Source organism: Aythya fuligula, chromosome 3, assembly GCF_009819795.1.
Source record: "Aythya fuligula isolate bAytFul2 chromosome 3, bAytFul2.pri, whole genome shotgun sequence".
Taxonomy (NCBI): Eukaryota; Metazoa; Chordata; class Aves; order Anseriformes; family Anatidae; genus Aythya; species Aythya fuligula.
The window spans coordinates 88,248,876-88,262,550 of NC_045561.1; the positions used below are offsets into that span (position 1 = coordinate 88,248,876).

The 13,675-nt window shown below is 39.9% G+C and overlaps 1 protein-coding gene across 1 annotated transcript in view; it reads left to right on the forward strand.

Annotated features, from left to right (window-relative positions):
• COL9A1 (collagen type IX alpha 1 chain) overlaps positions 1-13,024 on the forward strand; it is a 65,451-nt gene extending 52,427 nt beyond the window's left edge. Inside the window, exons 31-38 of the mRNA XM_032184945.1 lie at positions 1,264-1,299; positions 1,421-1,465; positions 3,113-3,145; positions 5,211-5,357; positions 5,815-5,869; positions 7,900-8,088; positions 10,760-10,837; positions 11,968-13,024. Of these exons, the coding sequence (XP_032040836.1) occupies positions 1,264-1,299; positions 1,421-1,465; positions 3,113-3,145; positions 5,211-5,357; positions 5,815-5,869; positions 7,900-8,088; positions 10,760-10,837; positions 11,968-12,152 (768 nt within the window). The 3' untranslated portion in view covers positions 12,153-13,024. The remainder of the gene's footprint in view (positions 1-1,263; positions 1,300-1,420; positions 1,466-3,112; positions 3,146-5,210; positions 5,358-5,814; positions 5,870-7,899; positions 8,089-10,759; positions 10,838-11,967) is intronic.
• The last annotated feature ends 651 nt before the right edge of the window (positions 13,025-13,675 follow it).

The window sequence follows — 13,675 nt, forward strand, 5'->3', positions numbered from 1 at the left end:
GCATCTCTGTCTGTTTTAGAAAAAGAAAAAACCTTTTTATGTACAGCTATAGTAATTTAGAATGGGTATGTTTGAATGTGCACTGACTGCAAAGAACATTTAAGGATGATGTGATTGTTTTTCTAACAAAATACAAATACTAGAATTTTCTTAATTGGTGCACTGTTCTACAAGTGAAATACTTCTACAATAGAAACAAATGACATGCTTGAAATGAATCAGGTCATAAATTTATTCTTCTTATGTTCCTGCCTGTCCAAAAAGGTACATTTAAACACTGTTATAGGATTCTAAGATAAAAGATAATAAAAAAAAAAGTTGGGGGGGGGGGGAGAGAGAGGGAACAGAATAACAGTTTTAAGATACAGGTAAATTCAGCTTTCACTGTGATAAAAATTCTAGAGACAAAGCTGCTAAAACCCCTGAGAATTAAACAGAAAGCAAGACAAGGTTGTGACTGAAATTGTGGATGTCTGGCAGTGCTTATCCCACAATACCAAGGCTGGTATGGCTCACAGCTATACAGAATACTTAATATGGCCAGAAAAAGTGATACACTTATTAGATTTTTACTTATAATTTCTAAGTGGTTTGCAGAGCAGAGTTGTAGCAACTTCAAGAGCATCTGCCATATAAAGGAGAGATCTGCTCCTGCTTGACAAGCAGCACGTGACACATGCCGGTGTGTTATATATTCCACATTATTACTTCCCTTCAGCCTGTCACCTTAATTATCCAGGGAGATTAAAGTGCTTTCGCTGTCATTCTTAAAAATGTACAGCTTTAAAGGTCTACTGCATTAATGCTAGATAGTTGGGAAGACTGAAGATGATTTAGTATACTTTCGTGAGGTAGGAAAAAAAGTTAAGGGGGTTCAATTCATACTAGCAAAGTGGCATGAGGAATTTATTTCCAAGGAATCATCACTGTTTTCCACAGTGCTGTAGTCCTCAAATCCTGTTATCTTTCCCAGTAGATATTACTGCTGAGCAAAGAGGACAGATCTAATTTTTCCCCTTAAATTAATATGATTTATGAATATACTAGAAAGCTCCTATTGTGTTACTCGTGGTATAGCATATGACACAAAATCGACTGTTCTGTATGCATTCAAGAAAAGGAATTAAGAAATGGTAAAGGGAGACAAATGTTGCTCTGAACAGACCATGACTCATTTACATCTACTGTACAGAGTGGAAGAAAACTATTTAAATTTCTGCAGTTTCAAATTCTAAAAGATTTTTTGTATCTTTAATCTTTCAGGGTTCAGTGGGTGAACCAGGACCTAAAGGTGAACAAGTAAGTGATATTATAGATCGTGGTAATTTAAATTTACACTACCAAATGCTGCACTGCATCACATTGACCAAATCTGAGGGCTCACAATGTATTATTATTATTATTTTTTTTTTTAATATAGGGTGCACCTGGACCAGAAGGAGATGGAGGAGAAAAGGGTGACTTAGTAAGACGTTATTCTTTCTTCACCAGATCTAATATTTTGTTGCTGTTAATTAAGACTTCAAAGTGTGGTTTGATCACTGAAATACAATTTCAGTTGTGTACTAACTGGACATACTGCAAAGCATAGCAGTTCTATTAGCCTGGTCATATAGTCCAGCTTTTGGAAAGCATTTTGAAATATACATGTTCTTTTGTGCGTATAACATAGTATGTTGAGGCGTGTGTGTGTATATATATATATATATATATGCATACACACACACCTATTTATGCATATATACATATGTGCATATATAAAAATTGTTGGTGTTTGAGGCAGTGAGGATGAGGAGATAATTTAATTCAGGTGAAGCAGGAGCACAGATAAGTAACCTTAATAACTCAGACTTGATTGAAATGTATTGTATAGTATCTTTTGGAAATAAGATGCAACAACTCCCTGTTAGAGGGAGAATGGTCTCGGAGGAGGCCTTGACACTGAGATGTTGCTGGAGAGCACAGAAGTGTGGCATGATGTGAATTTAATGGATAATGCCTGTGGCATGTGCCCTTGGGTAAAGAGGATTTGTTTTTGTACAGAAAGAGAAAAGCATGAGTGCAGTGGGGCTCCTACAGTGGGGCTCCCTATCCAGCAAAGCCAGAACTTGATCTTTCAAAAGGAAGTAAACTGCTCCCTACTTAAAATCAGTATGCTGCCAGGTGGTATGCTGTTAAGAAGTGCTTTTTTTTTCCCTACCCTCTACAATTCTGAAAAGGTTTTGTAGCTAAGTAACAGCCCTGGTGAGCTAAATGTCCACTGATAAAGCTGTATTACCAGTACACAGGATTCCAAGGAAGCAACACCAGAAGTTCTTTAAATGTGCTGTCAGCCTGTTTTTAAGCTGGTAACAGTTGTTACTTCTATTTCATTTATGAAATATTCATTAATAGTGGCCTTTCTGGCCTTTAGAAACCACTTATTTCATCAATGCCATTTAGGAGAAATGGGAGAATATAATTTTCTAAAATCTCTCCAAGTGTAGTATGATAAAACCAAAGAAGATGAGTCAATGTTTCACAGGCAGTTACAAGATTTTGAACCCAATCTGCTTTTTGGTTTGTTTGTTTGTTTTTCCCCACAATTTAGAGGAAAAACCAAAAACTTCTGAATAGTGACTGCTATTCTCAGTCAAACCATAGGGGGGGATCTTGGGGTTGCTGGAAGCCAGAGGTTATGTTTCTGGGAAAAGGAATTTCTAGGGGTTTGGTTTTCTTATAGCATGGTGGGTAGACCACTGGTTTCTGTTAATGTTTTATTAGGGCTAACAGAACACTGTAAAATAGCCATGAATCTGACAAATAAGCAGTACAAAGCCAGCTGTAAGAAAAATGCTTTCTTGTTTGTGCCTTACAGAAAGAAATCTTACAGAAAAATCTGAAATTCAAGTGTTTTTGTTTGTTTGTTTGTTTGTTTTTTGTTTTTTGTTTTCTGTTTTTTAATGAGTTGTAATTCACTGAAGTGCAATTTTGCACATACCAGCAAGTGCCTTGGATGCTATAAGCGTGAACTTTTTCTTATACAGGAGAAATGTGTCAAGTTTACTGCATTTGTAATGATGATGGCAATAGATACTCTCTTCTAATATAATGTGTCTTGTTTTTTGTTTAGGGTGATATGGGATTACCAGGTGCAAAGGGATCTGTAAGTATAACAAACTGCACGGTTACAGAAATACTGGTAGATCAGATAGATGGTTTTCTGATTAAGGAATAAGAATACAAATAGTGAGACGAGTTCTTTACAAATAATAGTGACATCAAATGAGCTCCAACAGCATTTCTTCCTTCTAAATTCTGAACACAGTTTGTATTAAAATGAATTAGCTTTGGAAAGGAATTCACATCCTGAATGTTAACCAGCACTGAACTGCAGTTTTCTGGCCACTTTTTATTATCATTATTTTTTAAGGAAATGAATGCACTCTTTATGCAGTAGAGGTGCAGAAGGAGGCCCACTGCAATGGCTGCATGCGGTGTGTAATCTTCATACTGTGAAAAGGTGGCAGTAGGACTATACTGCCTGTAAAAGTACTTCTAACCCAGATCAGATTAGTGTTTTTTTTTTTTTTTTTTTTTTTTTTTTTTTTTTTTAATAAAGAAAGGGTAACTTTGAGGTGGAAGATGAGTAGAAGCTTGTATATCTCATAAGAGAAAGAATTTGAGAGCCGAATGCATTCTTTTATTTCAGCATCACTGAGGAGTGGGATTATCGCAGGAGCTGACAGTTTGGGCCATACTAGTAACATATCAACAACTCTGCCTCCAGGGAATTGAGATTGAACGTAACAAAATGAGCTGTACTTGTGTTCTAAGGGGCCACTGCGCCTTTGGGACTAAGCAAATGCAAACTAGGCATTTATTGCTAAATGAGATATTACAGGAAGGACATGAGGAAGAGAAGCAGCAGAGGAGAAATCTGTAGCTCTTTGCACCAATTTTTTAAAATCTCTTCACCTGATGAGACCCTGGAGTGCTTGTCATCCCAGTGAGTAGGGGGATGAATAAACCATCAGGGAACCTGATTACTTGCCAGGCTGGGCAAGAAAGAAATGATGGCTTCCTTGTTGTGTAGCTCACAGGGGGAATTTTGCTCTGATTATTTTATTCTGTGAGTGTGTTCTCTGGGTCTTATGTCAGAGCCAGCAATTAGCTGTCGGGAATGCAGTGGAAATGGAACTGAAATGGCTCCATCTTGTGGATTTAACTGATATTTAACTGATAATCACGCGGAGGAGTTGACCATGTTTTTGAGGACCTGCTTCAGTGGGGTAATTTTGCTGAGAGTTTTGAGAAGCTGTAAATATGTAGGGAATTTTTTTTTGTCCTTTTTTTTTTTTGGTGCTTGTTTTTGGTTTTGTCTTCATTACTATTGATTAATGGTAGTGGAGTAACTTGTATTGGACGTAACTTGGAGGCTTAGGTCTCACTCTGCATGCTATTTAATCCCTTAGAAAATTTCCTGGCACAGAAGGTATGGCTTTATTTACTAGGATGTACTTCAGTGGCAATATTGATGTAGCCCCGCCATTTCCCAGGGGCCAGGATGCTTATACCAGTAAAATAGCTCTTTATACCCCATCCCTGAGTGCAGTAAGCTGGCAATGCCTCTGTTCTAGCACTGTGCCAACATCACCTTCTGTGAGCACGTTCCCTCCCCAGTGCCAGCAAAATCAAGCGTCGGACCTGGAAGCTGTGTGCTGAGAGCTCTGGCTCTGATACCTAAACAAAGCCAAAGTGTCCACTCCTGAACTCAGCCTGGGGCTGGGTGATACAAGCTCATACTGTGGTCTCTGACAGAGGGTATGAAAGGCATTTGGAGCAAGCAGGGAGCTGGAAATTTTGTAACTTGAGGAGGACTTAATGGCCAGAGAAGTCGTATGTGACATACATGAGGGCAGAAGTACAAACTGAGAGACTGTTCCCTGACAAAAAAACAGTGTCTTTTGTGTGTTATTATGGATGATGATTCTGTCTCTTTTGGCAGAATATCTTATTTTCCCACTCTTCCCCTTGAAATAAGGGGAGACTTTTATAAGCAACACAGCCACTGACCCCAGAAGCTTATCTGAAAAGGTGCTGCACAACAGCTCTGCAGCCCCATGGCTGTTACTTTGAATTTGTGATTAGCTCTTGTCCTGATTTTGATGTGTCAGAATGAGTCTAATGCCAGCACGGCAGTTTTTTTGAAATTCCTCTGTCATTGCCAGGTTGGTAATCCTGGAGACCCAGGTTCCCGGGGCCCTGAGGGAAGTCGGGGACTGCCTGGCATGGAAGGACCACGAGGTGCGCCTGGACCGCGAGGCCTGCAGGGAGAACAGGGTGCCCCAGGGCTGCCTGGCAGCCAAGGTCCAGCTGTAAGTACTGTCCTCCCCTAATTGATATCCCTTTGAACAATTAGCTGTCACTTGCACCACTCCTTTTCTTGCATCAGGAGATACATATGCATGGGAAACCCAAGTGCTATGTTAGAGTACTTGAAATACACCGTACCTTGCAACAGACCCATCTGTACACCAGAGAAATCTTAGGGCTGGACAATGGGGTCCTTTGGTCCTCAGCTTTCAGTTTACTTCCATTTTCTTGTGCCCACCAGTCTCCTGTGGTATGCATGTAGTGTGTTTGATACACGGGTGCACCACGTACACACAGGATCTACCTATCTTGCCGGTCAAAGTGACTTCAGCTGGCACAGTTGTAATTGCAGGGGCTGGGACACCTTTTATTGAACAGACAGCATTTTCCGCATCAGGCACCCTTATAAAATGCTCTGTGGTATCAACTGGTTTTTAAATTACTATTTTTCAATCCTAGGGAAAAGAACCGACGGATCAGCACATTAAGCAGGTCTGCATGAGAGTCATGCAAGGTAAAGATGCTGAAAAGTGTTTGATGTTTCTTGTGCATTTAAGTTACGATACTCAACTGCTGGGGAATCAGGCAAGATTTTCCCTGCCTTAAGCACAGTAAATGGCATGCTCTTAGCAAGGCATGCTGTAGAAAGTCTTTCCACATGCTAATGTAGACACAATACGAGAAACTGAAGTCCTTTTTTTACATACCCTGTGCAGCTCATTGCACTAGTTGTTGATTCCACACTATTTATGTAGTAACCAGGCCATAGACCAGAGTGTTTTTATAAAATACACAAATTTTGTATACAAATCACTTACTGTGTTTATATATATAAAGTACACAGTGTCACTGAAAGCTTGTTTTGCCTTTTGTGCTTATACACTGTTAGATTACAGCAGACAGACTACGGCAAAATAGGTTAAAAAAGAATGGAGGGAGTGCACAGAGAACCATTCTACAGCTAACTTATCATAAAATGAAAATAATAGGCAGATGTTCAAAACCTTAATTATATTTTCTCAGTTCTTCTCGGTGCATGCAGAAAGCTGGAGCTTTTCTAATACAGTCGGGTGCATACTGAGTTTAATAATTTATGCTGTCCTGTAAGCACAAAAGAAATATTTCAGTACTTGCTATTGAAGATGACCTTTGGGATATTATGACTTTGTAATGCTAAGAGTTTACCATAATGAAATTGCTGCTCATGATTTAATCTAAAAAATCTCAGTACAAGTCACTATTCTTGATACCATGGGGATATTTTTAAAAAAACTTTCAGATAAAGCTGTCTTAAGGTGAGATGATTTTCACATGCCTATAAGTAGGGTAAAAGGTCTTTCAGAGTGGTTTCCTGAAAGTCTAATGTTAAGGAGTGAAATTAGATACAATTCTTGATTATATTCATAACAATCACAATTAGCAGTGAAGAGAAGGGTATGAGAAAAATCCAGACTATTTTCATTGCATCCCTCTAGAGAGCCTCTGTAATTGTCAACGTGATCATGTTAAAAAAATAAAATCCAATAGGGTCCCTGGTGCCTTTTCACCATAACAACAATCATAATTGAAGTCCAGCTCCTCAGGAGGCTTAGTCTGCAGATTTCTGTACCCAGTCTTCCTCATTTATCTGCCGGACACAGTTGTGTTATATTTCAAATCCTGCTCTCCCTGTCGTCTTAACCATTTCTGGACTGTGGACACAAAAATAGCTATTTTTGCCAAGTTGTGCAGACTTTATAGCAAATCTCATGTGGACTTGTGTGTGGCTATATCCAATGAAAGTTATTTCCAAGGCGTGATGGAAAGATGGCTTTGAAATCAAATAGGATCATTAAGGAAGGAGACGGCTCTGCTCATGCTGTTACAGCAGTAGACTGAAAGGGGGAGGGGGAGAAAGGAATGTAGCTGGGTCAGACCGTTCCAAGGAATGACAAGTTGATCTTATGCCTAATGAAGAGCAAAGCTCCTGTTGATTCACCTTAAGAAAAAATCAATATTAAACGTTCAATTCTTTACCAAACTTGAGTTCATGACCACCAATCCGAGATGTGTCTTCCCTCTGAAAAATAAGGCCTGCAACTAAGTTGCAGGCTCACTGCCTGTGGTCTTTTTAATTCCTTTTTGCAAAGATGAATCTTCGTAAGTATTAACAAGTAGTAACAAAGAGAGAGATTTGCTCTTTTAAGAGGCAGCAATTACATGAGTAAGTTTTCTTAAAGGTGGATGAAAATTAAATGACAAAGAAAATTGTGAGGGCACTCGTAAGTAAACTGTATACATTTAAGTCATTTCAGCCTGCAAACATTACATGCTTAAGATGTAGGCTTCAGAGTGACCAGCTACACAGTTTGCCACTGATGAAACTAAGATAATATGTTATATGTAAAAATTTTGCAAATAGCATTTTACATAAGGGAAGTGCTGCATGGTAATCTGTCTGTTTCCATAGCAGAAGATAGACAACCTTCTTTGGTGACCTTTAATACTTGTGAATCTCTCCATTCAAGCCCCGCGTGCTGCTTAACGTTATCCTGTTCGTTGCAGAACAACTCGCCCAGCTGGCCGCCAGCCTCAGGAGGCCAGAATTTGGCGCTCCAGGTCTTCCAGGCCGACCTGGGCCACCCGGTGCTCCAGGGCCTCCTGGGGAAAATGGCTTCCCAGGACAGCTCGGCCCCCGTGGCTTGCCTGGCCTTAAAGGTCCCCCTGGTGAGATCGGTCGTAAAGGTCCAAAAGGTAAGAAATTCTGTAGCTGGCTTTCAGGGGTTGGCTGGAAATGCTCTCCTTGTACTTGGGGTCACATTACATAATTGAAATTTGTCTTTCTCACATATTAACTGCATTAAAATTAGACTTGGCTTTCTGAGTTTTCCATGTTGCGTAACAAACAATTCTCAATGCCAGAGGCAGCCTACGTTTAAATCTTTTTATTTACTATCAACAGCTGAACAACAACAAAATCAAAGCTCTTCTGGCCAAGCTATAGAATTTACAGTTGTTGTTTATGATATTAGGTTGTCTGAGGCACAGAGAGATGATAAGCATGTCAATCCTCTGAGCGAGGGATTTCAACATCTTATTTTTCAGTCAGTTGAACCCAGAGAGTGATGTTTTTTTTTCCCCTTTGGATTACAGGTTGTTAATAAACAATATACAGGTGTGAATGTCAAACAGATCCTGCATTAGATATCTAACCTGTTTCCTGCCTCTGCTCCTTCAGTTGCCCCAGTGATTAAAGGGCACATTGGCTGGCCTCAGCAAAACTTGTTTATAGATGTTTCTTGTCATCATATCACTAATACACTATGAGAAAGGACAGACATCTGCCTTGAGCTAGAAGTAAGCAGCTGAATCAGTTTCCTAATATTAACAGTCTGTCTCACGGACTCCTGAGGTTTGTGTTTTTCACATGCTAAAAAGTTCCAGCAGGGATTTTCTCTTTACCCTACGCAGTCCAGTTGTGAACCTCACTTCTGCATGAATTACAGTCTCAAAAGCTAACATAAACAGTCAGGTTCATTCACTAATCCCTAGTCTAAATCCATCCAGTTTTTCACATTACAAGTGGCTGATAAAACTCTGCCTTGTATTTGGGTATAATACTCAAGCCATTCTTATATTTAACATCATTGCACCTTATGCCACAATCTATTGATTCTTTGGAAAGGACAAATCTGTAAGAAAATTGAGTTACCTTACGCTTCACAAAAAAAAATGTTGATCTAAGTTAATCTCTTTTGTTCCCATCTGAGAGGGTTTATACGCCTTCAAAGGATTATGCAGGGGAATTTTCTGCAAAGTCTTTTGTGCACCATGTATGTATTACTGTTTGTATTCAGCAGTGGTTTCAATTTGTTTTCTTGAAGGAAGGTTTTATTTAAAAAATTGTATTTCAACACAAAGCCGGTCTGTTGCCAGATTAGAGTGTTTACTTTTGTCTCAAGTTCTATTTGAAAGTAAAATTGGAAAAAAACTTTGAGAGAAGGAATAGAATACAAAGAAAGCAAACCCTAACTACATTGTTGCTGTAGTTCTGTTACTGTTTGATTTAAAGTGGTATCACCTGTATTCACAGAAGCAATTAAAATGGAGATACAAAGGTGGGCTGATGTGATGAACTTGAGTCAGCACACAGCAGGCTGCACTGTGGTAATGTAAAAAAAATAATAATCTACACAGCACATGAAAAAACAAACTCAAAATTAGCAAAATGCTGTTTCATACCATAGTTGGTATTCAAATTCCAGGTTACCTAATGGTAAGCCTTGAAACAAATTTGCAGATACCAAAGAAGTGGTGCACACGCACGTGCGTGTGCTATCATGATGGTGCTTTACGACACAAACCAGGTATTGCCTAGGATGTCAAACACCTGCCAACTATTGTCGTGAGAAGACATCATCACCTTGCACTGAGGGCTGGGCTGCTTGGCTGACTTCACTTTCTCCTCTAAGTGAGGTTTTTGCCATGCTCACCTGGAGGCTGTCTCAGCATAGGAGTGGCACCAGGGGGAGGTTCCCAGTGCTTTCTTCAGCCTTGTGGGCACCAATATATTGCCCAGCTTCTGTGGCCACCTGCTGTATAGGTAGTGGAGGCTATTTGGTACCCCCTTGTCCAGGCCATTTCGTGGAAGTGCCAGGGTAAGATGAGTGACATTGGTGGGGTCTTCAGGAGCTTCAGTGCAGTCAAATAATTAGACTAAGAACTAAAGTAGTTGTTTTAAATGGCATCCACGTTGATACCTCGTAAAAGACACCCCTAAAAGACTTTGATTATATTATTTATGAGGTTCTCAATAGCTGCATGTTTCATGGTACGTGGCAGGAAACATGAAAAAGATCTCCATGCACCCACCAAAGAAAAGCCTGTGTAATAGCGGCCGGCACACGAGAACAAAGTAATTTGTCTTATTTTTGTGACCATATGCCTTGGATGTCGACAGTATGCTGTAATCTGTGCAAGTAAGCTTCTATTTTCTTCTGTGCAATAGCTGTCTCAAGTACTAGCACTGGAGAATTTTTACTTACTAGCTGAATTCACATGGTCTTTCAAAAGCCCTCTGTCAGTAACCCCAGGCTGAAACCCAAAATAGCCTTTGTGGTTCTGTGATTTTGGTTTATTTCTCTTATTTAGGCTGTGGTGTATTTCACGTGGTACTCACTGTCCTGTCCCTATTTTTTCCCCTCCAGCGTGTCTATTAAGTATAACTCAAACATAGGGAGGGTGGAAATGGCACCCAAATCTGCAATCTTTTACAAGAACATATGTCATGACATCTTTCAAAAACTCTAGGAATATATACAGCCACATGAATTCTCTGCTTATGAGCTTTTCACTTCTTAGAGGTAACTTACTGAAGGTAATACTCCAGGCAGGCTGTAACCAATGTTTCATGAATTTGCTTTAGGTGAACCAGGAGAAAGAGGAGAGAGAGGATTTCCAGGCAGAGGAGTGAAAGGCTTCCCTGGACCAAGAGGTCTTCCAGGTAAATATAAAAGGCTGAGGACAAAGCAGAAAAGGGAAAGACGTGCAATAAAATTCAGAATGGATACCTCAGGCTACCTTGAATACGTTAAAGGTGTCCATTATTAAGCAATAAGCTTCCAAACAACAGTACTTCCTAACTTTTTTGTTGTAGGTAGTGATAAAGTCACAAATCCAAATTAAAAGCTCTTTTACTGAAGTGCTACCACCCCACCCAAGATTAAGAAAAATATGTACAAAGCATTAGAAAAAAAAATAAATCAAAAACATAAGAGGCAAGCCACAAACCCAGACTATCTTACTGGCAGTCCGAGCAATCTTCAAAATCTCCATTCATAACTTAAGACATTCAAAATATAACTCTTCATTTTTGCAGTAATTAATTACAGTGTTGTGTAATAGGGCTCGAGGATAGATACTTGCTGATAAATGCAGCACAACTGGCCTCTAGTGGCCAGTGATGAAAATGAACATTTCCATCAATGTCTGCAGCATGTTTACGTATATACATAGTAGCTACCAACATTTGTTCCCTTTGTAAAAAGGAAAACAATTTCAGTTGCGTATATACTGATACCCAGGATGTCTGGGAGGCTCAGAGCTCTTCTCTTCAGAAATTTATCATTGGAAAAGGCTTACTAAAATCACTGTATTTTATCCCTTCATTGAAGATTTAAAAAGATACTTCAGTGCTCAGCAGTTCCACTCTACGCATCTATTCCCCAACATATCTGAGTGGAAAGTAAAAATAAATTCTTGATACATCTCTTTCCAGAGCAGTAACATAACTCTGAAATAGCGAGTAGCATCTGCAGCTCCACAAGCCTCACCAGCAGAATTGCTTGTGTGGCTCCAATCAGCTCTTTGGTGCAGGTTTATAGGGTGGCAGGTATAACTGGAGAGGCTTTGGACTGAGATTTCATTGCTATAGATGTGTAAAGGCAGCCTGGTTCTCTGCTGGCGAGTAACTGTCTCTCTCTGTGGTCACCTCTCTGGGGAATCCACTGAGAGCAGTAAAAATGGAATTTATCCATCTTCATACAGCTTTTAACAAAAGGCCGTTCAGTAATGTGAGATATACGCTGAGCGCATCCCATGCTGCTAGCTTGAGACTTGATTCCTCTTTTCCAGGTGAGCCAGGCAAAGCCAGCTACGGCAGGGAAGGCCGTGACGGCGTACGAGGTCCCCCTGGGGTGGCCGGTCAGCCTGGAGTGCCCGGTCCTCCTGGCCCTCCTGGCCCTCCAGGGTACTGCGAGCCATCGTCTTGCCGGGTGCAGGCTGGGCAGAGAGCTGGTAAGAACGTGAAAGGGCCATGAGTGGGCAGCGCACGTGCCACCAAGTGCTAGCATCAACTTACTTCCTGCACAGACAGCTGAGAAACAGATAAGGAATGGAGGAGAAACACAGACACAAAGAAACCTTGCAGCCGAGGTTTCAGTAAGGCATTTTAACACAGCGGGTGTCCATTAAAGGTGTACTTAGCAACACAAGTTGGAGCAATGGTGCTTACAAAAACACACGGGCAAGGCCTTTTGGTTCTTCTCCCCTGGGGAAAATAAAAGCACTTGTCTATTAATAGTGTTTTTTTATAAATAAAGAGTTTCCATGAATACTTCTTCTCCCATCCTTAATTTCTTTGTATGATGTACAGTGAAATGACATGTCTTCAGGCAACAAATAAAAAAGGATTAGTTTATTTACTTCAGTTGTAGCTATATTTTTTGTGCACGTAGAACACGATCTAGAGCCCTCTGAGCAGGCTCCATCATTTCATACTTGGTTATTTCGATGTACGTACATGGTGCATGTGCTGTGCTAAGCCTCCCTCAGCTCTTCAGCTGTGGAAATGCAGCGTGGAAACCTGCCCCCTGCCATGCCTACAGTCACCAGGGGCTCATGACTAAGCCCTGTGGAATAACCTCTTTGTTTTCCATTCCAATTTGTGTTGCGTTCCTAATTTTGGACGAAGCCTATTCCAGCTCAACTCCTGTGTCAAATTCACATAAAAGGCTGGCAGCCATTTTCAAGGGAATGTTAAGTCCCAGAAACGTACCAGTTTCATAGCTGAGATTACGTATTTTAAAGTAACATCTGTGGTTGTACAAAACACAAACAAATAAATGATGTCTTAAACCCCTGTATGCTTTTATATGTGTGTTTATGTTCAATATCAATAAACAGAACAGCTGGAAGGCCACCATTAGACATCCCAAGTTGCCTTTTTTAGATAAACTCAATTTAGAGAAAAATGTGCAATGTGGATATTTTGTTTCTCTCTGTGTAAATTAAACTATTTGTGTTTTTGACTGTACCTTCTCTGAAGCCTGTTCTTTCTCAAAGAAAACAATGAAACTATCACATGATGTTTTCTTTCATTTTGCTATTAGTCACCCGCATTTTAAAATACAAACCTTGGCACATTTGCTTTAAACATTATTTTTTTTTCTAGACCTTCGTTGTCTGTTTCTGTTCAAAATATACAGAAATAACACAAGCAACTGAACTATGTATTTTGCCTCTAACATACATGTATAAGAGAACACTTAGGAGAAAATATTTTTTTATTGTTATATTATAATATATACTCTGAAGGAAATTGCAAAACCAAACCCCATAAACCTACCCCCGAAACAAACCTGATGCGGTAGCTGCATTTAGGAGCTGCTTCCCTGGCACCTCAGCTGGTGACAGAAAATGCCTAAATAAGCTCATGTAGGAGAATAAGAAAAAGCTGCTAATTTGCACATCTGTTTAAGAACACGTTAAATGGGATTAATGTTATTAACCTCTGTATGACCCTTGCACAGCCCAGTGTTTTAAATGATGCAATACTGCAAGT